Source organism: Brachypodium distachyon, chromosome 2 (assembly GCF_000005505.3).
Source record: "Brachypodium distachyon strain Bd21 chromosome 2, Brachypodium_distachyon_v3.0, whole genome shotgun sequence".
Classification (NCBI taxonomy): Eukaryota; Viridiplantae; Streptophyta; class Magnoliopsida; order Poales; family Poaceae; genus Brachypodium; species Brachypodium distachyon.
Window position 1 is genome coordinate 45,452,332 of NC_016132.3, and position 24,141 is coordinate 45,476,472.

The 24,141-nt window shown below is 47.3% G+C and overlaps 3 protein-coding genes across 4 annotated transcripts; 2 read left to right on the top strand and 1 right to left on the bottom strand.

Annotated features, from left to right (window-relative positions):
- Positions 1–1,822: 1,822 nt before the first annotated feature.
- On the top strand, positions 1,823–4,275 carry LOC100833884 (phospholipase A1-II 3). The gene is made up of 3 exons (XM_003569416.4): positions 1,823–2,018; positions 2,239–2,876; positions 3,453–4,275. Exons 1-3 carry the CDS (start codon positions 1,994–1,996, stop codon positions 4,080–4,082), a joined length of 1,293 nt encoding a protein of 430 aa, XP_003569464.2. The 5' UTR covers positions 1,823–1,993; the 3' UTR covers positions 4,083–4,275.
- Positions 4,276–9,850: 5,575 nt separating this feature from the next.
- On the top strand, positions 9,851–15,235 carry LOC100834196 (protein CHUP1, chloroplastic). The gene is made up of 6 exons (XM_003569417.4): positions 9,851–11,329; positions 12,142–12,273; positions 12,409–12,590; positions 12,690–12,801; positions 14,624–14,758; positions 14,834–15,235. The coding sequence occupies exons 1-6, from the start codon at positions 10,151–10,153 to the stop codon at positions 14,963–14,965; spliced, it is 1,872 nt and encodes a 623-aa protein (XP_003569465.1). The 5' UTR covers positions 9,851–10,150; the 3' UTR covers positions 14,966–15,235.
- Positions 15,236–15,952: 717 nt separating this feature from the next.
- On the bottom strand, positions 15,953–19,943 carry LOC100834496 (protein trichome birefringence-like 38). Of its 2 annotated transcripts, XM_003569418.4 has the most exons (5): positions 19,384–19,870; positions 19,034–19,205; positions 16,731–16,903; positions 16,492–16,650; positions 15,953–16,421 (listed from the first exon to the last, which is right to left on the bottom strand). In XM_003569418.4, the coding sequence occupies exons 1-5, from the start codon at positions 19,743–19,745 to the stop codon at positions 16,130–16,132; spliced, it is 1,158 nt and encodes a 385-aa protein (XP_003569466.1). In that variant the 5' UTR covers positions 19,746–19,870; the 3' UTR covers positions 15,953–16,129. The 2 variants fall into 2 exon arrangements, with proteins under 2 accessions (XP_003569466.1, XP_024315994.1); XM_024460226.1 differs by lacking the exons at positions 15,953–16,421; positions 16,492–16,650; positions 16,731–16,903 and adding an exon at positions 16,917–17,402 and having other exon boundaries at positions 19,384–19,943.
- Between the last annotated feature and the right edge of the window lie 4,198 nt (positions 19,944–24,141).

Genomic DNA, 24,141 nt, shown 5'->3' on the forward strand with positions numbered 1-24,141 from the left:
CAGATAGAAGGAATTTGGGAAGAGCGACCAGACATTCTGAAGATGCCCACCCACCCCGTGTTGAAGATAGATTGCCTGATGGATCTTATTTCGTGGACAGGCGATTCTTCAAATTTTTGTTGTTCCACCCCGGACAACTGATGGTATCCCAGGGTGACCTGTATCGCCTGCCACAGGAGATGCAAGAGCTACATAAAAAATACATGAATGTGGCATCATCAGGCGCAGACCTAACAAATCTAGAAATTAGGGTTCGAGTGCCAAAGCATTATGGCTTCTTCGACTCCAATACGAGGGAAATCCAGAGGGAAAACGACGTTACCTTCGGCATTGACTTCCTCGACTTGTTTCACCTCTTCAACCGCAAGTGCCTCAACAACGCCATATTAAAACTGTGGTGTGTACACTACACGAGTGAGGCCTATAGGGTGAAGCAATATGGCATGGCCCTCGCCGACCCCCTTCTCTTTAATGCCACTTTGCTTGGTCCAGACCCATTGTTGGCCGAAAGTAGAAGGTTGGCGATTAAATACCTCACTCAATTCATGTTGACGCACAAAGACCGCCGTTTTATATTGATATTGTACCATCTACAGTAAGTTGTTTTCAATTCGCGTGAATACATACATCTTTTTCCGTCGGAAGACTTGCTTGTTATATTATTTGGCTAATACAATGTGCATCCTTTTGTGAAACAGCGGTTATTGGGTGACAATCGCCATCTGCCTCGATCTTGGAGGGGTCACATATTTTGATCCACTACGACGCAAGGAGAATGAACCACAACGCGACTGGGACCCGATCAAATATGTCATCGACGCAGCCTATCGCAACGCGATGAAATGGTACACGATGCCTGACTTCAGCCGCAATCCTGACGCTCCCCTCAGGCACACTTTCAGGTTCCCCTGCGAGCAACAGCCTGAAGGATCCGTCTACTGTGGTTACTACTGCGCGCACACTATTCAGCAGTTCATCAACGACTTCCAGCCGAAGGGGAAGAAGACCTTCGAAGAAGTGAGGAATTGGTTTCTGACCAACACCGAGTTAGGACACAACTCAAAAATTCTCGTGTACGAGATCCAGAAGGACATCGGCGAAATCCTCAACAAGGAGGTCCTCAAAACGAGCGGGGATTACTACGGCGGCGGGATTGTCGCCAAAAGTGGTTAAATTGTGTGGAACACTTTGATTTGTGGCTCATTCTTTCGAACACTTTGTATACATGCATGTGACTTGAATCTTTAACTCGTGTGGAACTTTGTAATATACTTGCTGCTATTCTGTTTCTTTAGTGATGTATACTGTGCTGCTGTATTACTGCTATTTTCTGTGCAGTGTTGTATTCCTGCTATTTCTGTGCTACAGAAATATTTATTTTTATACATAATTTATTTTTTTGGGGAAAAAATAGTACCCATACAGCAGTGGCGGTTATACCTTTTCCAGTGGCAATGTCCAGTGGCGGGTACTGCGCCCGTCACTGCTGTACTCCACGCACTTTTCGGGTGATGCCGGAGGGATTTACGGTGACGGTTGTAGGTCTTCGGCGGTAAAACCTCCAGTGACGCAGAGTTGGTGGCGGGCGTGATCACCGCCACCAACCCAATTTTTTGACCGTTACTGAAAGGGTTTTCGAGTAGTGTAATGAACATGATAAAAATTAATCTGGTGAAGGTTTAAAGAAATCCATTGGGTTCACCTGAACCCAGGTCTTGTATATTGGCTCCAACTCTCCTAGGTTGACAGGGGATAGCTCCACCATCCAGTTTAACCCCGAAGGTGACAAAGAATGATGAGTGTGCACCAATTGCATCACCAGCGACCGTGAAGGTGTGAACGGATGTGATAATGAGACATCAATCTTGCAGTCGAGGGAAGTCTGTTTCAAGGGCCCTGCCAAGACGACTCAGATCGGCATAGATCTCAGCCGCGCTTTGGAAAGCGCCCTCGCCCTCGTCATTTTCCTGTAGTAGCATGAGGACGTCTTGTAATGATCCAAAGATCAATTAAAGATGGTAAGGATTCTTTAAGCTTAAGTACATGATTCCTTCCTTGATTCGTTCTCTTCCCCCTACAAGTTACTCCATTTCAGTCCTCCACCTGCCTCTTGCTTTCGGCCTTTCTCCGCACGTTCTTGGCTTGTGGCACAGCTAGTGTCACTGGCATCATATATACTCGTGGTCTTGTACCATCAAACCAAGCTCTTCTCTGATTCATTCAGTTGCATCCACACAGAGTTTCCCCCAATGCATTACTATCTGCGACTCTCTGTTTTGCTGGCGGTCACAATTCTCACCGACGTAGCAACCGCTCAAAGATGGAGGGAGATCAGCGGCAGGGACCAATGGAGCGGCCTCCTAGACCCGCTCAACATCGAGCTCCGGCGCGAGATCATCCGCTACGGCGAGCTGGCGCAGGCGACGTCGGACGCCTTCATCGGGGACCCGGCGTCGCCGTACGCCGGGGCGTCCCGGTACGGGCCGGGCACCTTCTTCTACAAGGTGCAGGCGGCCGACCCGGGCGCGTACCGCGTCACGAGGTTCCTCTACGCGACGTCCAGCGCCCGCCTCCGGGACGCGTTCATGACGAGGCCGGTGCCGGCGGGGGCCTGGAGCACGGAGTCCAACTGGATGGGGTACGTGGCCGTGGCCACGGATGGGGCCGCCAGGGCGCTCGGGAGGCGGGACGTAGTGGTGGCGTGGCGCGGGACGAAGCGGATGGTGGAGTGGGCCAGCGACCTGGACATCGTGCTGGTGCCGGCGGCCGGCGTCGTCGGGCCGGGCGGCCGCGGCTCCGTGCACAGGGGGTTCCTGTCCTTGTACACGTCCAAGAATTCCACGTCGCGGTTCAACAAACAAAGCGCGCGCGAGCAGGTAAATTAGCTCTGACCTCGGTTCCTCACGTTAACGGTCTTAGGTTATTGAAAGGGTTAACATTCATAATTCTCTAATCAGTAGCGCACGCCTTGAAATTATTCGAAGATTTTTGCACCGGTAGCCGTAGCTAGCTACTGCTGCTGTACATAGAATAGTTGAGTAGTTCGGTGTTCTGCTGTGGCGCATAAATTCGTTCACACTTTTGCATGGGCGTGGGTCAAGATTGGGACCTCTGGTGTTATCCGATTAAGTCAGATGACGACAGTCGACAGTACCGACGTACTAGCTCATTAAATACGACGTATAGGAAATTGCAGTGTGCAAAGCGGACGAGAGTCAGGCAGGTTCACACTCTGTCTATTCTAATTGATGTACTCTTCGACAATTTTCTCTGAACTGCACATGCTGGCTGTTAATAGGGGAAATTGTTTCTTTTCTTTCTAGAGTACAGTAGTGTAGGAAGCAACGGAATCTGTTTGGAACGTCTGCAATTCATACACTTCCAAAAGAACGTCTGCATCACAGTAGGAATGTTAACAGAACGAACGATCGATAACTCCAAACTGTACACAGGTGCTGACTGAAGTACGAAGGCTGCTGGATACATACAAGGACGAGAACTGCAGCGTCACCTTAACCGGCCACAGCCTCGGAGCCGCACTGTCCACGCTCAACGCTATCGACATAGTCGCCAACGGAATCAACGCGCTCCGTAGTTCCTCCGGAGACAATATTACCGTGCCCGTCACGGCCATCCTCTTCGGCAGCCCCCGCGTGGGGGACGAGCAGTTCAAGAAAGCCTTGGACTCCATGGCCGGCGCCGTGAGCCTGCTCCGCGTCCGCAACGCCCCGGACATCGTGCCCACCATCCTGCCGACGCCGTTCTACAGGGACGTCGGCGTGGAGCTGCTCGTGGACACGCTCAAGTCGCCCTACCTGAAGACGCCGGCGGGTCCGGCACAGTGGCACAACCTCGAGTGCTACCTGCACGCCGTCGCGGGCACGCAGGGCCCCGGCGACGACGCTGGGTTCAGCCTGGAGGTCGACCGCGACGTGGCGCTCGTGAATAAAGAAGAGGACGCGCTCAAGGGTGAGTACCCCGTCCCGGCGTCGTGGTGGGCGGAGAATAACAAGGGTATGGTGAAGAACGCTACTGGACACTGGGTGTTGGAGGATCACGAGGAGGGTAACCTCGCGTTGTGATGAATTCTTTTGACTTCTACCGTGGAATCTATTATCAAGTGGTAATTTAGCTTCTTGTGTCGTGTGGGGGAAGATAAATGCAGCTCGTGTTTTGAGAAATTATAAAATGCATCTTGCTGTAAGATTTGAGAAAAATATTTGTAATGCATAGCAAGGGAAGGTAACTAGTATGAGTTTCACAGCTGAATTCTTTCATTTTGTTTGACTTGGATGAGAAACATTCGAGCTGCTTTTTTGGGGGGTATTTGGAGCTGTTTGTGGGTGGCCAGGTCCTTGTCTATCTGAAAACATTCTGAAACGAGAGACTTGGCGGCCCAAGTCTGTGATGTTTTAGTGCAGGCAAAGTTAGGCTGCAAACAGGCTGTGTCCTGTATTCAGCCCAACTATACCCTTTTTCTTTTGGACAATAAACACCCTATGGAAGATTTTCAGTTTCTCGCATGAATATTGCTTCTTGTTTTTTGAGAGGTCGCATCTCGCATGAATATTGCTGTTCAATCAGTCTTAACGACGAACCCTAGCCGCAGGTTCCCCTCGTCTAAAAGAAACCCTAGCCGCCGTCTTCTTTCGAAGAAACTTCAATCTCCAGCGGTTCCACTCGTCTCTAACGGCCGATCTAGCCTTAAGAGACGAGTGGAACCACGGATCAATGTCTGACATCAAGTTTTGTTGTCTTCTTTCGCTAGGTTTTTGTGTGCTTCTCGATGGCGTCTTGACGATGGAGACGTCGTCGTCTAGAAGATTGGTGTTCTGGCTCCTTCGTCGTCCTGGTGTAGGCGTTGCAACCTATATCATGGAGTCAGTGGTCCTCACGACACGTCTTTTCGGTTTGCTGGTCTTTTTCCTTATGAATTCATTGATGGAGAAGTAGTTTTATAGCTTGTCTCGCAAAGGGTATTACCGTTTGAGGTAGGCGGCTCATGCGGCTTTTCAAAACGTCTGAGGTTAGTTCAGCTTGTGCAAGTATGGTATTTTGCAATTTTGTCAATGAATACGTTGAGAAGTATCAAGATGCGAAAGATGGATCAAAAGAAGTTTACTTCGAAGGACTACAATGAAACTTTTAGTTTTGTTGAGTATCTTTGTTATTTGTGTTCGTTCGTGTATCGATCTTTTGTATTTTTCGTTTGAATCAATAAAGCCGGATCGTTGCTAAAAAAAAAATAGTCTTAACGAGGAGGCATGGAAATATTGGGCCACGTGCTATTTTTGCAAACAATGGGCTTACAGGCCCCTTTGTTTTTTTACGAACTGTAGGCCCATTCTAGCTGCCTAGCTGGGCTTCACAAGGCAATAACCAAAGCTAAGCCTGCCTGCCACCTCTCAAAAAAAACCTAAGCCCGCCAAGGAAAGGGGTGGCGTGCGATTGTTCAGATGTGATCATCAAAGGTTTCTCAATCCTCTCTCAAAAAAAGTGATCAACAATATTCATGCCCTCTCGAGAAAAAAGAAGAAGCAATACTCATGTGATTCTCTAAAAACAAAGCAAAATCCGTGCGATAAAACGAAGCTCTCTCGATACTTGAAAAGACCTGAACTAGAGGAAGATTTTCTTAACTTTCGTAGAACCTGTGTCCTTGGACCACTGCTGCATGCAATTGCAAACAGTAGCGCACACCAGTACAACACAAAGAATCACACTCAGCTCAGAATCCTCGACTTAAATAGCATGCTGGGTAAATATACTTTCTAGAAACGTAACTTAACGTGCCAGAGCCTGGCACAGCCGCACAGGGATACTCCTGGCACGGATTCTGGATCGAGGCCAATGCACGGACCGACGCACCGACGGCACCGTAAGTACGGCACATCCTTGTACCGAAGGCTTGGATATATCCTACAGCGATCGATGTGCACGTGCATGCTTAATTAACCGCGCGCGGACACTCAAATTCCCTGATGATCTGGGCGCATGCCCATGGCGTACGTACGTGCAGCGATCGTTCACGGATCTTGTCAAGTTCACCCGACTCCACTTTGTTCCTTTGCTCAGACAGGTTGTACCGGCGCAACGCCAACCATCAACTGGCGCATATACGAACGCCCCCGTACCGGTGGCTTGTTTCGTCCGAGCTCACGAGCGAAGGGAAGGACCATTGGCATATTCGCGGTGCAGAGGTTAGGAGGGTTTACTCGATGGATGCTCGTGAAAACAAGACGTGCTAGCGAACGCGATGATTTTGGTCCGGACTCCGGAGTATGCTACCCTGCAGCCTGCACGGCGTCGGAAGGGCGTGGAGCCCTGGAGTATGGGTGCGTACAGCGTATGTGTAGGCGGCAGTACAACAGTGGAGCTGGCCACGCGTGCATACATACGTCTGGTCGATCTGGCGCCACCACGTTGACGGATCTGAGATGCACATTTATTGGGCGATCGCCGTCTGGTCGTCTCCTGCGTTAGCTCTGGATAATGAATTCAGTTTAATTAATTTGTCCTTTTTTTATAAGACTGCCAGTAGAGTGTACTGTAGTCCTTTTTGTCACGATCTGGATGGTTTGGCAGTGGCAGCCGATCGAGTGTCTTTTGGAGCCTAACTAATTAACCTATCGGTTATAGAGCGCTCCGGTTCCAAGCTTTTGAAGTCTTGACGGCATCTTTTTTTTTCCGAAACAGAGATCAGTAGCTGACATCTTTTTTTTACGCACTTTTCACTACTCAGTCCACGGTAGATCGATTACTATAACCCCACAACTGAGGGCGCTCCGGGACGACCGCGCAGGGACGAGTCAACCAGCAACCCTCGGCCCTCGCTAGTCAGACGCATTATTACAAACTTGTTGTCGGCTGCGTGATCGGACGTGTTTTTACCACAGTGCCCCTATTGAATCCTAGTTCCCGTGCGCACCGGCTGCCAACTCGTAGCGTGGGTGCAGTCATTGCACGAGTCCGTTGCGTGTTTGCGTCTCTTGCACGTTGCAAGTGGAATTAATACGCGCGCGTCTAATTTGAATAGAATGTTCTGGTAATAAACTCACAAATATGCGAGGTGCGTCTCTTATAGGAGTTCTGAATCAAGCTGTTTTCCGAGAGATCCTTTCCGGGGGAAGGAACCAAATTGTCGGCTCTAGTGTACGGAATAAGAAAAAAGTGTTTGTAGCTGCCACCAATATCAACTCGAAAAACAAATGAGACGGCTCGTTTCTGGTTCTGCCTAGGAAGATGGTTAAAATGGGCAAGCGGTTAGCCGGTTAGTACTGTTCATCTTTGCCTCCTTTGGATTTCCTTGGCGCGTTCACAGCGCGGGGCAAGAAAACAGCGCGCGCGTTACACCGGAAGTCTGGAACTCGATCTGTAGCGAAACTCGCTCTGAAAGGAATGGCATGAGTGTGTGTGTACTTCCACCAGGCCACCATCACCAGACGCTTGTTTACTCGTTGCGGTGAGCGCGGTGGACGCCGAAGGTACAGACAGCGCACACCTGGTGCAGATCCCGTGGTCCCACGTGCAGAGATCCACGTCCCGTTCAGCGGCAAAACGTTATAAAATGGCATCTCGCCCGCTGCCTGGTGGACCCGCGGTCCAGAGTAACAAGGAAGAAGAAGACAGAAGCCAAATCCGACGTGTCATGTCATCCGATACATATGATTTGCTAATTACTCCACCCTTTTTTTTAGAGGAACTAATTACTCCTACCTGACACGGTCATCAAGTGGCAATCATTGCATGGGCCGCTGTAGAACTACCGCCAACCGTATGCTTACGATGAGAGTTAAATACTTTGTGACTGCAGTATGCAGAAGCAGAATGCCTACTCTGTTCTTCGTAACGTCCTGTACAATATACTCCTACCTAACGGGACAAACTACTTCAGACCACTAATTTCCCATGTGGGGGATGCATCATTCATCTTTGCCCGATCGAGGTACCACACGACGACATCATAGGAAATTTCTTGATGGTTTAACTTGTCTAGAAAAAAAGTAATTAACGCCATTATTTACACGGAAAACACCTTAAATCATCTTTACGTTTTGTATTGCTGTATAACTAGGTTATTTATAAGGATAAGATTAAAGGTCAAATGTAACATTTGAACTTGGTATTATATAAGCACAAAAAATACCCCGCAAAAGTAGCATTGCACTTTTTTATAGTAGAAACTCTCAGATAGTTTTTTTTTAGAAACACAGTACAAACGCAGACGCTCACACACGCGGGCCGGCCGTTCTTGAGACATTGACGAAATCATCGCAGGCGTCTCGCTGTTGACGGGTACGTCACCTACCACTAAAAGAATAGCGCCGGCTAAATCCTGAAATAAATCCAGGTAAATGTGAGCACACATGTCAAGTCTAGGATTCGAACCTGGATGGGATGGTTCCACCACAAGGAACCACACCACTCAGTTCACAACTCTCAGATGGTTTTACATAATAATTATGTGTGTTCTTTCATACGCAGTCACTCGCAAATGATCATACTCCCTCCGTCCCAGATTACTGTAAGTGACTATTACATGTATCTAGACGCTTTTTAGACATATATATACATACATATTTGAACAAATTTGAGTCACTTAATATGTGACGGAGATTTTTTTTAAGGGTGCGATTTTCTGTCCATTCCCCATTTCATACTTTTTGAAAACTTAAAAGTACAGTTTTTGCTATGCTTTACAATCATAGGTTGGTATGTGTCAAGGTTCTAAAATCGCTTAATAGTTATGAGGATCTAGCCCCAAAGATCTTTTTAGGTACACTTTTGTGAGGATCTCTGGTTGTGATCCATCTTATGTACCGTTACGTCGGTCTATCAGCTTTGGGTTGCTAATAATGAATTATGATCATGTATGAGCTATGATCTATGGGAATGTCTCGGGTAAAATCCTCTTTTTAGTGAAGATTTGAAAACTTTAAATCATGACCATTAAATCTAAAATAAATACATGTAATGGCGATCTTCTAATCACTTAACATATCTTATCAAAACCCACCAGACTTAAAAATCATGTCGAATCACTTAAATCCTCTTACATTTACTTAATAGTTACTATCAGCTCATTAAAAATCACTTAAAATTGGTGATGTCTCTAATTTCGTCCACTCATGTAGAATTCCTGGCTCCGTCCCTGGACATTAGATGTGGATCCTCTAATCACTTAACATATTTTATGAGAATCCCACTAGACCTCCAATCACGTGGGTGTTTTCTTTTCATAAAATACGTTTAAGTGATTAGAGGTTTCATATTTTATCTGATCTGTTTATTTGAGATCTAATGGCTAGTATTGAAAGTTTTCAAGTTTTCATTGAATAAAGATTTTCACTTATTTATTACTTTTCGAAAAAGAGGGTAACCCCCGGCCTCGGCATCGAAGATTTTCACTTGATACATCAGCATGATCTATTTAGGTATATTTATAAAGGACTACCGATTGCACATGAAATAGATTGCTTCATGTAAGCCATGTCGGCGACGATACAGATGTAGGAGCACATAGGCAAGGCTTGACGCAGCACACATGGCCTACGGTGAACCAAAGGCAGCAATGAGATATACATTTTCTATCAAATTTTGCAAGCAGATTTTTTTACGGTCGTAAGTACTATCATTCACATATTTGTTTGTTCGTTTCAGGCGCTCATGCTTCGACTACCGCGAGGCATTTTCGCCTCTCTCAGTCAGAGTTGCTAAAGCGGTGGTTCCAGTTCCAGGAAGTTCCAAAAGTCTTTTTTTTTTCTTTTCCTCGAATATATAGTTTTTGAGCCGTACATGGTACATGCCGTGACGATAACACACGTACAACAGTTGCTATAGCGGCACTGCAGCACGCCGCAAGGGTCAAGGCTCCAGCCTTCTTGCTCCGCGTCCCCTGCCAATCATGCTCTCGACCCCAGGGCGCCCTTCCCTCATCTCCCCGCAACCAGCTTTCTAACCCGAGGTTGGACCGTTCCTCGGACACTGCGCCCGCCCTTTCCGCTTAAACCCCGAGGCTAACACCAAGTCACCAACCGAGAGCAGCACGCTGAACACCTCCAATGCCCGCCGCGACCCAATCCTAAACCTGCCCGTACGTTTCTTGCTCCGCGGCCAAATATCGCGGGGGCCGTACGCCCGTGCACTCACCATGGTGGCCGGGCGCGTCAAGGCGGCCATGGGCTTCCACAGCAATCCCAAGGCGCCCAAGTCGCCGGCTCCCGCCGAGGGGCACACACAGACGCCGGCCCGGGCTCCGCCGTCGTCCTCCTCCTCCTCCTCGCCCGCGACGGCATCAAAGGCGTCGTCGGCGTTCGCGCGGTCCTTGGGCGCTTACTTCCCGCGCTCGTCTTCGCAGGTGCAGCCCGCGCGCGCGCCGCCAGAAGTCGCCGGGCTGCTGCGCGCCATCGAGCAGCTCCAGGAGAGGGAGTCGCGCCTCCGCGTCGAGCTGCTGGAGCAGAAGATACTCAAGGAGACCGTGGCCATTGTCCCCTTCTTGGAGGCCGAGCTGGCCGCGAAGAGCGGCGAGCTCGAGAAATGCAAGGAGGCCGCGGCCCGGCTCGAGTCGGAGAACATGCGGCTGTGCGCCGAGCTCGACGCCGCCGTGCTGGAGGTCACGAGCAGAAAGCAGAGGATTGTTCAAATGGAGAACGAAATGACGGAGCTGAGGAAGCAGCAGCAAGAAGCGCTTGCGGCAGACGCCGACGACTGCTGCTCGTCATCGGCTTCGGCCTCAGTCGGGAGCTCCGGTGCCGCAGCGAATCCCGCCGGTTCAGCTCAACTCGGAGCAGAGCCGTCCGCCCCGCCGCCAATGCAGAGGCAGACACCAGCTTTCATGTCCAAGTCCTACTCCGTGTCGTTGCAGGCCTCGCCTCCGAGCTCACCTTCCTCCTCGCCGTTTTCGTCCACGTCGACTTCACCGATGAATTCCGGCTCGTCGTCAGACACAGCTGCCGCACCAGCAAGGACCCGCGTGCCAGAGCTCTCGAAGCTGCCGCCGATACCTCCGCCAACTCTACCACGGCCTCCGCTGGTGCCGGCATCCTGTAGCCTGACCATGAGCTCATCGCCCACCAGCTCACTCGGCGCCGCCCCGCCTCCTCCGCCTCCGCCCCCACCGTCCGGGAGGGCGTACAGGGCATGCTCGCCTGCGAAATCGGGTTCGTGCGTGAGGCGGGTGCCTGAGGTGGTCGAGTTCTACCACTCGCTAATGCGGAGGGAGTCCAAGAGGGACGGAGGCAGCGGCGGTGACGCGGCGAACGGTGGTGGCGCGGCGGCCACCAGGGACATGATCGGTGAAATCGAGAACCGATCGGCTCACCTCCTCGCGGTACGTAATACTGTATCATAGTACAATACATCTACCCAACTGCATTAAGGCTGGTGGTAATAGTGGAGGTAACCTGTAGTACTAAACATCTAAGGACCTCCTTTGAAACTGAACTATGCATGTCATCAACAGCTAATAGTGAACAACTTTGCGTGATATTAGTTCTGGTCTTCCGGTAGTTTCGTGACGATGGCACTCTCGCCTTTTCGGTTGGTATAGCAAAAAGAGTACAGGTGATTCACTTCCCGGTAGGTATACGTGTGTATGGCAAAGAGTACAGCTCCAAAGTGATTTGGTTGGACATGGACAGAGACGTTTGTTCTTGGTGAGCTGCAAACGCACGCTGCGAAATCCTTCAAGCTTTCCTCCTTATAGCAAAACATCTATTTTCATTTTTGTTCTCGAATTATCGATGCTACACGTTTCACATTACAAAGAGGGAGAGAGGGCGTTTATAACTGTTTAAGGCTTCGACACGCACAGCTCGGAACATGAAAATTTCTAGAGAGGAAAAAAAGCAGAATGGAGAATGACAGAAGCAGAAATACAGCTGCAGAAGCAGAAATACAGGGAGTGTGTTAAAAAAAAAGTGTGGTGGTATGCGTGTGGGAATCGCGGCCTCGCATTAGTGTGACCGTGCGGCCGTGTTCCCGATCTTGTCCGGAAGTTGGTTATCGGGTGGGCGTTAGTTGAACTTTTGGAGGTATTCGTACGTACAGGAAGAGTTACTACGTACGTCGCTCAAATTGACGGACAGCATCACAGGATCCACCGCTCATGTTTCTAATTGTGTGGTACGCTCTGCGCTGCAGATCAGATCGGACGTGGAGAGGCAGGGCGACTTCATCCGGTTCCTGATCAAGGAGGTTGAGGGCGCGGCGTTCGCCAACATCCAGGACGTGGTCACTTTCGTCAAGTGGCTCGACAACGAGCTGTCCCGCCTGGTACGTTCTGGTATACAGTATGTATGTATGTACTCCGTATGTACTACACACGAACGAAGAACGGGCACGAATTTGCTCCATCGGTCACTGCTGGTGACAACAGTTTGCGGCTACGTGATGGGTGCGTGCGTGCAGGTGGACGAACGCGCGGTGCTGAAGCACTTCGAGTGGCCGGAGCAGAAGGCGGACGCGCTCCGGGAGGCGGCGTTTGGCTACTGCGACCTCAAGAAGCTCGAGGTGGAGGCTTCCTCGTTCCGCGACGACGCCCGGCAGCCCTGCGCCGCCGAACTCAAGAAGATGCAGGCCCTCTTCGAGAAGTAAGCGCAGTGATTAATTAGCATACTCTGCGATTTTTCCATTCAAATTCGGTCCTCCTGATTATACGTGCGCGTATTTTGCATGGCGCCGTGGTGCAGGTTGGAGCACGGCGTGTACAACCTCGCCCGCGGCCGCGACGGCGCCACCAGCAGGTACAGCCGGTTCCAGATCCCCTGGGACTGGATGCAGGACACCGGCATCGTCAGCCAGGCACGTAACTCCGTTCTCATGCTTTGGTAATCGATAGTCGATCGAGGTACAATTTTTTGCCTTTTGCTCGAGGCGGCTCGTCATATGAGACGTGACAGGCGAGCGACCCTCTCTTGTCAGCGTTTGTTTTTCGGAGCGCGCACAACTTACAAAACTGCAAGTACGAAAACCCGTACGCGTGATGCGACGCTACGTTCACGTGCGAAACACGTATGTAGGCGCACGGGCGCGGCGGTGGTACCCAAGTTGGTAAGCAGCAAAATGAAGGGGGAAGCGGCCAGGCGGGGCGGGTGCCTCTCTCTACCTCCCTCCACACGGGGCCGGTCGGCCCGCCGGCGCCGGGACCGATAGAGCATGGGACGTCGTCTCTTCTTGCCTTCTCGGCCTATCTATCTATGTTGGGATATGGCGTGCACGTGAACCAGAGGCATCTCTCGTGACCATGCTTCGTTTCTCTCCTGTCGCTACTGTAGTATATGCTCACAGCTAGAGAACAAACCAATGACACGTCGGGAACCATGTCGTTCTGCGTGGCATCCGTACGATCAATCCGTGTCGACGTACGCCGTCCCATATGAAAATCCTGGCAGTTGTTCGGGCTCAAAAGTTCCCAACTATTCTGATTTCTTTTTTTTTAAGTAACTATTCTGATTTCTGAAGACCAGCACAGTTGGATAGAGTGCATCGTTTTGTTTTGTTTGATGCGATCAGCTGTGGAGTGTGGAGCCCTGCTTCACGAGTCACTCCAGGAAAAATAGCTGGCAACCCCAGGAAATCAGTGTCTCCTAGGTAGCCTGGGTTTCTTGGATACTGTTTGATCAGATCTCAGCGTGCTGCACGAGCGGTGATGCAATAAAAGCGGTAGCCCCAGCTGGACTGTAGAGGTTCACGACTGGCCTAGAACAAGTAAACATTGGCATCGTCTCCATGCTTTTCAAGGTCTCATTTGTCTTTTTTGTTTACTGAGCCGTGAGTTGAATTTGGATTAATATTTACGGCATAGTAGAGACCGGAGTACATGATATTTGTATACATAAAAAAGAATAAGAAATTTTATTTTTCATATGTGGCATTAAAATGCGGTATTTTCGGTCACCAGACATAAATCCGGTTGTTTTGAAAATTTTGAACTTCAGACACAAATAAACATACAACTGTTGAATTAGGAGAGATAGCTCCGTCCACTACAATATCGTTGAATTTTCGGAATTACATATGTGCAATACATTACATAATCATCTTCAAAAGCAACAAAAGTTGAATTGAAAAATTGGTCAAAAAATCCCATCTGAAAAATGGCTCGAATTTTCCGCTTATTGTGATTACTCCAAATCTCCGATCCGTTTCCTGGAGAAAAAAACCGGTGTCCGGTAACCAAAACCTTGCCCTAGTGCACTAGTACACCTAGTCTGATTCCTGAAATGTAAGACTGTGCATAATAATACCGAACCAAACTGAAATATGTTGGATACTGTTAACATGTTAGCATGTTACTGAATACTGTTAACAAGTTGGATATCTTGTTGCTAGATATTCGGCAAAAATATGTTGTTACTTCGTTATGCAGTTGCTGTTGATTGCTGATTGCTGTAAACTTGTAATGGCATTAAAGGGGCATGCGAGGGACGGAAGTGGTTTGAGGATGCAACTAGCTGTAGATTTTCCGGGGGTGGGACGGGTGACCTCTTAATGCATCTACACTCCAGAGTAGTTCCAAATCGATAATAATTTTAGCACTTCGTGGACCTGTTATGGTGCTTGTTCTAACCAGTTGTTTGCATACACCTTTATGCTAGTTGCTAATGAAAGATTTGATGTACAGATCAAGCTCCAATCGGTGAAGCTTGCCAGGAAGTACCTGGAACGTGTTTCCTCTGAGCTTGAAGCCATTAAAGTCGGCCCTGCCGAAGAGGAGTTGATGCTTCAAGGAGTACGATTCGCCTTCAGAGTGCACCAGGTATTTATTTACGCTCCTTAAGATCATAAGCCGTGGTAAGGACCAACTTAAGGGAAATCATACTCGTCCACGCAGTTTGCAAACGGGTTCGACGCGGACACCATGCGCGCATTCCAAGAGCTCAAGGAGAAGGCGTCGATGTGCCGATTTCAGCGGCAAAAGCAGAATCGACATCTGCGGCAGCAAAGGCTCGTTGCCAGGACCTGAGCATCTCACTCCGTTACGATGTACCGGGGCTTACAATCCGAGGACGCCATTCTTTAAGAAACGGAGGAACTACCTTACACCATCTTCTGGTTACTGTAACTCAATTAGTTGATCAATGATTTTTTCTGTTAAGAAACGTTCTTGGTTTGTTACCTCAGAACAATCTTACTTGTCCTTTCTCCGTAGAAATATTTGTCCTTCGTTGCATGGTAAAAAAGTAATCAACACTCTCGTAGAAACATAAAAATTGCCGGGACAGAAGTTTCAGTCTTTTCTGCAACACGTGCATGATTTTTTTTCTTTTTTTACTTGGCTGACGTAAAAACAAATCAATGACGTTCTCCCAAAAAAATTTAGATTCCTTTTGACGATGAAACGAAAAACAAATCTAAACATCTACACTTTTTTGAACATTTTAATTTTTCAGCAGTTTTTTAACATTTAACTAACTATTGAATTGTGTGTGTATAAAAAAGATCTAGGAGACAAAAACATTGATGGTTGATCTTGAAGTTAGACCATTTTAAATCTATGGTGAAAATTAAAGATAAAGATACCTAGACTGATTAGCTTAACAAAAAGTACAAGCATTTTATCTAGCTTTACAACAAACTAGGACAACTACGACAAAGCAAATGGGTTAACTAGCTATGTACCCGTATGTCCTATGAATAAAGCAGATTGGATTAGAAAAATACTACTCCCAACTTCGATAACAAATATCATCATCTTAGTTCTTTGCCATAAATTTAATTATCTGCATTAGAAATATTCAAAAAATTATTATTTCAATCTAAAAGAAGTGGGAAACAAATGACGGATCGCCGCCGTCTAGACCTAGAACTAGCACACGCCTACCAACATGGTTCTTCCTCGCGAAAAAAAAAATCTACGGTTCTGCACAACTTTTTTATAGATCGTCTAGCTTGAAATGTTAAGATTGAAAGGACAGCAAAATTTATTTCAGCTCGATTAATCACCTTGGTATTGAGCACACACTTAACGTTACTGTATGAAAAAGAATAGCAGCGAAACGGTGTTTTCAGGTTGATTGATCATCAATTTAAATACAACAATTAACATTACTATATGAAAAGAATAGCAGCAAAAACGGTGTTGTAACTTGTAGTAACAAACAACAGTCACATGTCCCTTGTGTTTTTCCTACGCAAGCAGCGACGCGTACAGGATCTGGTTCCAGGTGTCAGGCAGGCCGGCGAGGCACCAGTGGCTGCAGTCGTTGCCCGGGTGTTGGCCGCTGTAGGCGGACGGGTGCGCGTCCCTCCTGAGCTGCGACAGCAGCGTGATGTCGAGGAGGAACACCGGCTTGGACATGCCGCTCAGCGCGCGCCTCACCGCCCCCTGCGCCGGGAGCGGCCCGCCCGGGTACGCCGGCCCCGTGATCGGCTGCGTCTGCTGCGCGCAGCTCCTGGAGCTCTCGCCCCATTGAGCTCCGCTGCAATTTTGAAGAAACGTGTCAGTGGAATTGCGATTTACAGGTCCGTGGGCTTCGTTAGGTGTCTTACTTGTAATGGGTCGGTGAGATGCCCTGGAAGTAGACCTTGGTCTTTGAGGTGTCCACCTTGGAGTCGACCCATCTGGCCCATGTGGACATCCCTTTGGAGAAGGCCGTGAGCCGGTCCATGTCCTTCATGACCTGGCCTCCATCTTGCACAAAGTCCCATCTGGATTTTAACAAGTTCAAAAAGTCAAATCGCATCAATCAAAGAAAAAAATCTCAAACAAAAAGTTTGCTGTGTCTTACGGTTGGTCTCTGCCGGTGTGGGTCCACCAGTGCCAGGTGTTGAAGATGAGCATGTCGGCGCCGAGCCACGCGTCGCCGGAGATGGAGTCGAGCTTCAGCACCCGGCCGATGGATTCCTCGACGATGTCCACAAGATAGGTGCTCCGGTAGTACGCCACCGACACTCCGTAGTCCTGCATTGCCACGAGACGACACGCGCACGTTAGTCGCTGTGCATTCGGCACCAACCCTCTGGTCCATAGCGCCGTACGTGCATCTCATGTCTTCTTCCCACGTCCACCAAACCAGTAAAAAGGTTACTTGGCCGTAACTAGCATTTAGCATCATCGATCTCGACGGGCTCTTCGCCATGCATCATCTGTTCAACATGCACAAAGTTCCAAATCTCTGTCGGCGCCCATACGGCGGATGCGGCCATAAAACTCGGCAGATACAAAGGACCCGGCCATATATCTCCGCTTGTCTGCGTCCGCGGCTACAACTCGCTGTCGCGACGGAACAGTGAGAGCCGCCGTTTCGATGCCTGCGGTGGCCGGATGGGACCAACGACAGACAGGCATAGAACCGCGGGCAGCTTGGACCATGATTTGCTACTAGGTCCTTTAATTCTGTTCTAACGGTGTGCAAACGGCAAAGCCGCGTGATTGCCGGTTGGCTCCGTCTCCGTGAAGGCTGCAGATTGAAGCACTCGTGCGTTATTCAGAGCTGTAATCATATTTTGCCGGAAATCAGCGGTTGGCACCCACAAGGCAGACTTGATTCTCTGCCGCGGGACACATCCAAGTCTAGTTGCCCACAACCATGCATGATAGCAACGAGAAAACAAGCAACGCACCAATTAAATGCCCGACATGGCGTTAAATACTCTGCTAACTACAAGAACGGAGTATTCTCGCTCGCACACGGGAAAAAAGTGGTTAAGTTGTCGAGATCGTCTGCAGTGCTAATCGACGTCTATTGGAAGGAATCGGCCCCAAACAAATTAAATGCTCCTTCTTACTCCATCCGTTTCATATCCGTGTCAATTAATATGAAGCCGAGGGAGTATCAAAACCCATCCATGACGGCGTATTCGGTGAAAACCGTCTTTAGGATATAGACTTCATAAAATGTTAAAAAAATTCTCACAAATACTTGCATATGTTAAAAAAATGATGTTTTATATATATATAAAATTTCAAGTACAAAATCAATTGTGTTGGAGGTGTGATTCTTTACAAACCTGTAAAAATATGGTATGTTAATTAGTATAAGTTATTAACACACATGATTTGCAAAATTTTAGTTGAAGCATTTGAAAAGGCATCATATTTCAAAGTTGTGAAAGTTTGACTTTATTGTCTCGTCGACGACATAAGCATGTCATTCCATCACTGGCCTTGTCAACAACGTATGCATGTGTGTTTTTCAAAACCAAAAGGAGTAGTTCCTAAAAAACAAGTCAAGTGCTTACGGGTGAAATTAACAGTTCCAAGTCCAAATCTGCTCGACTCGAGAACTTGTCACGTGCCAGATTTCTCCCAAATGGAATCTATGATAAAAGAAGATTGCATCTTGAGCAACGAGCAGTTTGGCTCCGGTTCAGTAGATCACGGGACGATACTAGCAATCAGCAAAACACCAAAGGAAGAAATGGAAGGAGATGGTACTACATTGCCAGGATAGGGACACACGACACGGTGCTCCTCTTTGCTGTCTCCCATGGCGTACGTCTGGCTCCCACACCACCGTCCCCCCCAACGCCCCCACGACCACGAGAGCACCAACTCGGGCGCACATGAGCGAACAAGACGGGGGCGCAGCCACGTGAGTTGCAAGCGCATTTGTGCAAGCAAGGAAGCGGCAAGTGGGATTGGCACTAGGACGCTACTCTGCAGGCGCTAATTCTATCTGCGCGCGGGGGACAGACATGCCGCTCCACCGGTGGTGCCCCAAGGCCAGCGCCGGGATACCAAAAAGGCCAGCACAAAGCAAGTCCCTTTTCGAAAGGCGTGTGTGGAAATGTGGATAGTCTAATTCGAAAGCTCGTCGTTAAAGAACTCGATGTTAACAAAGATCCCATGCCTCCAGAAAAGACAGAACTACAGTGAGAATGTTGTGAGCTACTCGTATATATCAAAATCTGTACCAGTAGTCAGTTAATTTGCACCACCAGAGTGCCATATATATCAAGAACTTTGCACTATAGTACTTTGTTTCGTGCTGATGCAACGGAAGGAACGAATGGCTAGTCACTGGCACCAAAACAGGACACAAGAGCAGGAATATATATACGGCGGGGCGAGGCGGGGCAGGGCACGGACCTGGAACGTGACGGTGGAGACTGGGTTGCCCCTGCTGTGGGTGGTCCCGGAGGCCGGCGCGGCAGCGTGCAGCATGCACACCAGCGACTGCCACTGGTTCAGGCTGATGGAGTCCCCCACGAACAGTATCTTCTTCCCCCTCCATTTGCTCAGCAAGTCTTGTCCATTGAACCTGCATGCCCACGGACCACGGTCGATACGCTACGCTATTTTGGAATTCATTTACGCGCTGCAGCTTATTTTGCATATGTGTAATTGTGTGCCGACACCGGCCGGTCGAGATTGATTGATCGGATTCGGGATAGATACGCGCATAAATTTATACGGAATACTAGTATACACATACGTACCTCGGGAGCTCGCAGGAGGCGGGGCGCCACCGGTACTTGAGGTAGAGCTTGTCTGGGCGGCCGTACTTCTGGCAGTCGAACTCCGGCTCCACGAAGGGGCACCGCGCCGTGTCGTACATCGGCAGCGTGTCGTCGTACACCCAGCTGCCCTGGAACATGTTGCAGGCCGCCATCCCGCTGCCGGTGCCGCGGCCCCCTCCCGGTCTGTGCCGCTGCCTCGGCCTCGGTTTCGACGGCTTGTGCCGGACTGCCAGGGCGTCCAAGTCCGTGCTCTCCGCCGCGGCGTGAAGAGAGCACGCCAAGGCGGCGGCGAGGAGGAAGAGGCGCAGCTGCAGCTGGTGCTGCCGCCGTCCGGCCGCCATTGTTTGTGGAGTAAAAAGACTATGCAGCCACGAGTTGGGGACGGCGGGGCAGAGCGAGCCTGTGATCTTTGTAAGCAGCGGTGCGAGTTTTACGCCTTTTATCCGGCCAGCTTTCTCTGTGGGACAGACATGAAACATCTCCGGTTAGATTCTCGGCTTCCCTCGCTTGCAGGTGGGGCCTGCTCTGGTGACGGCGAGAGGAACTTTTCTGATCGAGCTGGCGAGAGGAACTTATATACAGATCGAATACGGTCTCTGTGACTGTGTTCTCAACGTGTACTACTGTGTTATTGTTTGTTTACGGAACGTATTGTGTTCTTGAATCTGTCTAAGGTCCATATCTTTGGCTAATTAACCATCGGATACTTTTTCCCAAAAAACAGATACTTTTTTTTATTTAGTGCCTAATCGTTATGAACTCTATAAAATATAAAAAGGTATCTGCAAAGTTCAATGCGTGTCCTATCTTATTCTATTTTGGGGATGACAAAATTTATTTGCTTTTCAGTGCCTAGGAATCGTGCGTATCTTTGATTTGCTCCGTCAACGCGAGAAAAACTCACCTAGTATTCCCAATTATCAGTGACTAAAATATGCATATGCATATTTTGGTATTCTTTCCGTTTCATAAAGATTGTCATAACTTTGAATTAGATCTAGTTCAAAACCGTGCCAATCTTTTTAAAACGAAAGTACTTGCATAGATAGAGCCTACGTCTTTGTGGCAGGTAATCTAATGACTCTTCTTTCGTGCAATCTTTCCCGTTAGCGGCTTAGCTCTAATGCGTCGTCTATACAGCTAAAAGACAAACAGAATGGTGAAGCTGCATCTGGAAAAAAACACATAGGAGAGCAGAGCATGTGAGTTAAGCTGAATACCAGCGAGTTGACCCGCATAAATCCGCTGCCCCCGTACTCGCATAGTGGTGGCCCGGTATGAAGCGGCCGAATGTTCTGGCACGACATTTTGCAACAAAAAAAGATCACATGATGTGATTTCATTCGGATATTTTTCTTAATTTCTTACCCTTTCATTAAATTAGGAGTATTTGATTATATTTCTTTTATACTATTTATTATTGGGTCATTTTTCCAAGGTGGCAATAAAAAACTGGCGGTTATGTGCGTATGTACTTTTATCTGATATCTTGTTTTCTTATCTTTAAATTTGATTCATTATTTGAATCCACAATGATTGATGGTTAAAATTATTCAACCTATATGGACGAGCTTGATGGTTTCCTGTCATTTTTTTAATTATGTAATAGATTCATTCTAAATTTCATCGGTAGAGCAAACTGGTCATTTTCTTTTTTAAAAGTCTCGTTGTTTGTGGACTTCATAAAGAACGTATGAAATAAAAATTCTTTTTTCAGATTTTACATCAAAGAAAAAAGATAGTTTACAACCACTGGACAGAAGTTGGTTGTATATTTTTTCAAACATTTGTTACATTCATCCATCAGATGCAGACCTAGCAGTATACGTCCAAACACACAAACCCTATCCCCAAACTCCCATCGGTGAATAGGAGACCACAATGCCGAATCGCAAGACGCACTCTAGCGTTGCCTCTTCTGCAACTTCTTCCCCAATGCATTTTCTAGCTAGCACCAAAGAAAGCTCACCTCCAAAGTCAGGGTGCGCAAAACCGAATCGAACCCCAAAAAAACCTAACCAAAACCAAAAATGTGATTTTCCCGGTTTTCGGTTATGGTTAGCAAAACAGCTAACCGTAAGCCATTTGATTAATTCGGTTATAAACAAAAATAACTCTGTTAAACCGAAAAGACCGAAAGTTTTAACTTATATTTATTTTTGTACTCTAGGAATAAGTTCCTCAAAAGTTTGGGCCACACACTGCTTGCTGGCACCAACGCAGAGCTTTGCTTACTACCAGCTCGGTAGCCATCGGCTATATGGCTATATTTATAAGCTTGTTGAGCTTTCCATGGCCTTAGCTGACTGAGGAGGTATTAAGGGTGTGTTTGGTTTGGTTTCAAGAGGTATCATCAAATTTTTGAGTGACCAAAATTTAGCATTTGTTTGGATAAAAGCTAATTATTTGACAAGCCAATGTTTTTTAGTCACAGTATAATTTGTTGCTCAAAGTTGACCAACTCATGAGCTAGCCAAATTTTTTATAAGTCAAATTTGGACTCAAACGAAACAGACTAGTCAACCATGGTCACCTGCATCCCGAAAAAAAAAATGGTCGCATGTTCCTTCTATGATCGTTCTGCTCACGAGCGTAGCCCTGGTCGGACCAGCCCACGAAGAAAACATTCAACCATCGGCCCAAGGCCTCAAGCCCACATGCATATAAAACACAAGCTGGATCCGTTTTCTTTTTTCTTTTTTTCGATTCCATCGATGGTGCACCCCGGCCGAGCAGCAGCAGCCAGCTTGAAAACCTGAGTCTATCTTGGTTATTTCTAAGGTTGCCTCTTCTGCTGCTGCTGCTTGCGTTTCTAATGTGTAACTTATACATTAAAAATTCAAGCATAAGACCCAGAAATCATTTGTAGCTTGAAAACCTGAGTCTATCTTGGTTATTACCGAAACCAGACCGAAATTAAATGATTATTATTGAAACAAAACCGTATTTTTTTATCCCAAACCGTGTTAACCGAAGTATAACAACCGTATTAACGGAAAATCATATTAACTAAACCAAGTAAAGCTGAAATAGCCGAATGCACACCCGGACCTCCAACGGCCTCTCGTCCAGGTCACCGCCACCGGCACCTTTGCTGCGTCTCTCACATGTTTAGGACCTCTTTGGATCATAAGATATTTGGAGGAAAAGTATAGGATTTCAATCCTAAGAAATTTTTTGATGTAGATGTCATTTGGGTCATATGATTTGTTATTTGAATCAAAGGAATTTCATAGGATACAAACTTTTTCTTCAAATTTTGGAGGAATCCTCAGTATTTATTTTTTGTAAGTTTCAATGCATCTTCTCTCTGTCTCTCTCCTTGTTTTGGATTACTATGGTGTTCAAAATGCCATGACATACAATTCATGTTTTTTCAAAGATTTTTTTTAGAACATGTTTTTTCATAAATAAGAGGAATCCTGTGATAAAAAATCACTCATACTTCAACGCGCTAGCGACCTAGCGTCTTGGCCGTGGGCTGGTCGGGCCCCATGCCGACACAGCCCGAAGCGCCCATGCCTCGTCCCGTGCTTGGGTATAGCCAGAGGAGAGGCCTGCTGGCACAGCACATCTTGCTAACCGTGCCCGGACAGCACAACGTGTTGCGGCCCATGGCACGTCACGGCCCTAGCTAGTCCCAGCACATATATGCACATTCCCCCGATTCTCTATTCTCCAAAATCAACTCCTTAATTACTGTTAGGAGCCCTTGCTACGGTAAAACAAAACGTGCAGTACAGTAACAATATGTATTATGAACATTAGAAGATAACACATACCTCCCGTTTTCTCTTTCTGATTCCTTTCTCTCTCAGTTTCTAAGGCAAGGACCTCATTTTGTTTTAACTACATGATGGTGATGGACGACGGCACAACAAATTATAGGGTGAAAACATGTGATAATGGCAACATTTATCCCAAATGTGATTGCCTTCCAATAATTCATCACCAATCTTCGGCTGTAGGAAATATAAAAGATTCTGGTAAGCTAGTAAATGATCAAGTGCAAATTATAATTGGTTTGGAAAGGAGTGAGTCGACTAAATATGAAGAATCATGTTTATCTTCATACACTTATGGGCAGTACAAATTGGTTTTACATGTCATAGATCATGAAAGACGAAGCAAGAGAAGTCATTACAGAAATCCTAAACAACTATCCATATATAAGATATAAAGTACCTCTAGTTACATTACAGGAAAATATTTATCTGTATATCTTTCCGTTTATGAGGTAAAGATGGCGACCATTCTATTCATCAAACAATAAAATAGTACAATCTTTCAAGAAGACTGAATACAGTTTGGTTCACAATAGCAATCTTTCCTCTTCCTCGTCGTCCGGCTCCATCTTCCTTTCTCCCCTTATCTTAGTTGGCGCCCCATCTTGTTCCATCCGTACTATATGAGTATGGACATTAACTTGCCATAAAAAAACAGGAATTCTGGTGCATTAAGCCATTAACTACCTAACTTTTTTTTTTCAACTTTGAAGCAAAAACCAATTCTCAGATGACTACTAACTTTTATTGCTTCAAAACATGCAAACCTGGAGAAAAGAAAAACGATAGTTACGCAAACCTGGATGTGGATGTGGATGTGGTAAAAAAAACCTGGCATATATATGATATTGTGATGTGTATGGACATTAGAGCACATGTATAAACTTTCTGGCTGCAACAGACATGCAAACTTCTAAAAGGACAGATAAGAGACATGGAAAATTCAGAGGGT

What these genes read in the sequence shown, in the direction of transcription:
- LOC100834196 (XM_003569417.4), top strand. Translation starts at nt 10,151, where the DNA reads ATGGTGGCCGGGCGCGTCAAGGCGGCCATGGGCTTCCACAGCAATCCC. An exon ending in ACACCGGCATCGTCAGCCAG is followed by an intron (nt 12,802 to 14,623) that starts GCACGTAACTCC and finishes TTTGATGTACAG; the next exon opens with ATCAAGCTCCAATCGGTGAA. An exon ending in TCGCCTTCAGAGTGCACCAG is followed by an intron (nt 14,759 to 14,833) that starts GTATTTATTTAC and finishes TCGTCCACGCAG; the next exon opens with TTTGCAAACGGGTTCGACGC.
- LOC100833884 (XM_003569416.4), top strand. Translation starts at nt 1,994, where the DNA reads ATGATCCAAAGATCAATTAAAGATG. An exon ending in CCAAAGATCAATTAAAGATG is followed by an intron (nt 2,019 to 2,238) that starts GTAAGGATTCTT and finishes GCATCCACACAG; the next exon opens with AGTTTCCCCCAATGCATTAC. An exon ending in AACAAAGCGCGCGCGAGCAG is followed by an intron (nt 2,877 to 3,452) that starts GTAAATTAGCTC and finishes AACTGTACACAG; the next exon opens with GTGCTGACTGAAGTACGAAG.
- LOC100834496 (XM_003569418.4), bottom strand. Translation starts at nt 19,745, where the DNA reads ATGGCGGCCGGACGGCGGCAGCACCAGCTGCAGCTGCGCCTCTTCCTC. An exon ending in TCTCCACCGTCACGTTCCAG is followed by an intron (nt 16,904 to 19,033) that starts GTCCGTGCCCTG and finishes GTGGCAATGCAG; the next exon opens with GACTACGGAGTGTCGGTGGC. An exon ending in CACACCGGCAGAGACCAACC is followed by an intron (nt 16,651 to 16,730) that starts GTAAGACACAGC and finishes GTTAAAATCCAG; the next exon opens with ATGGGACTTTGTGCAAGATG.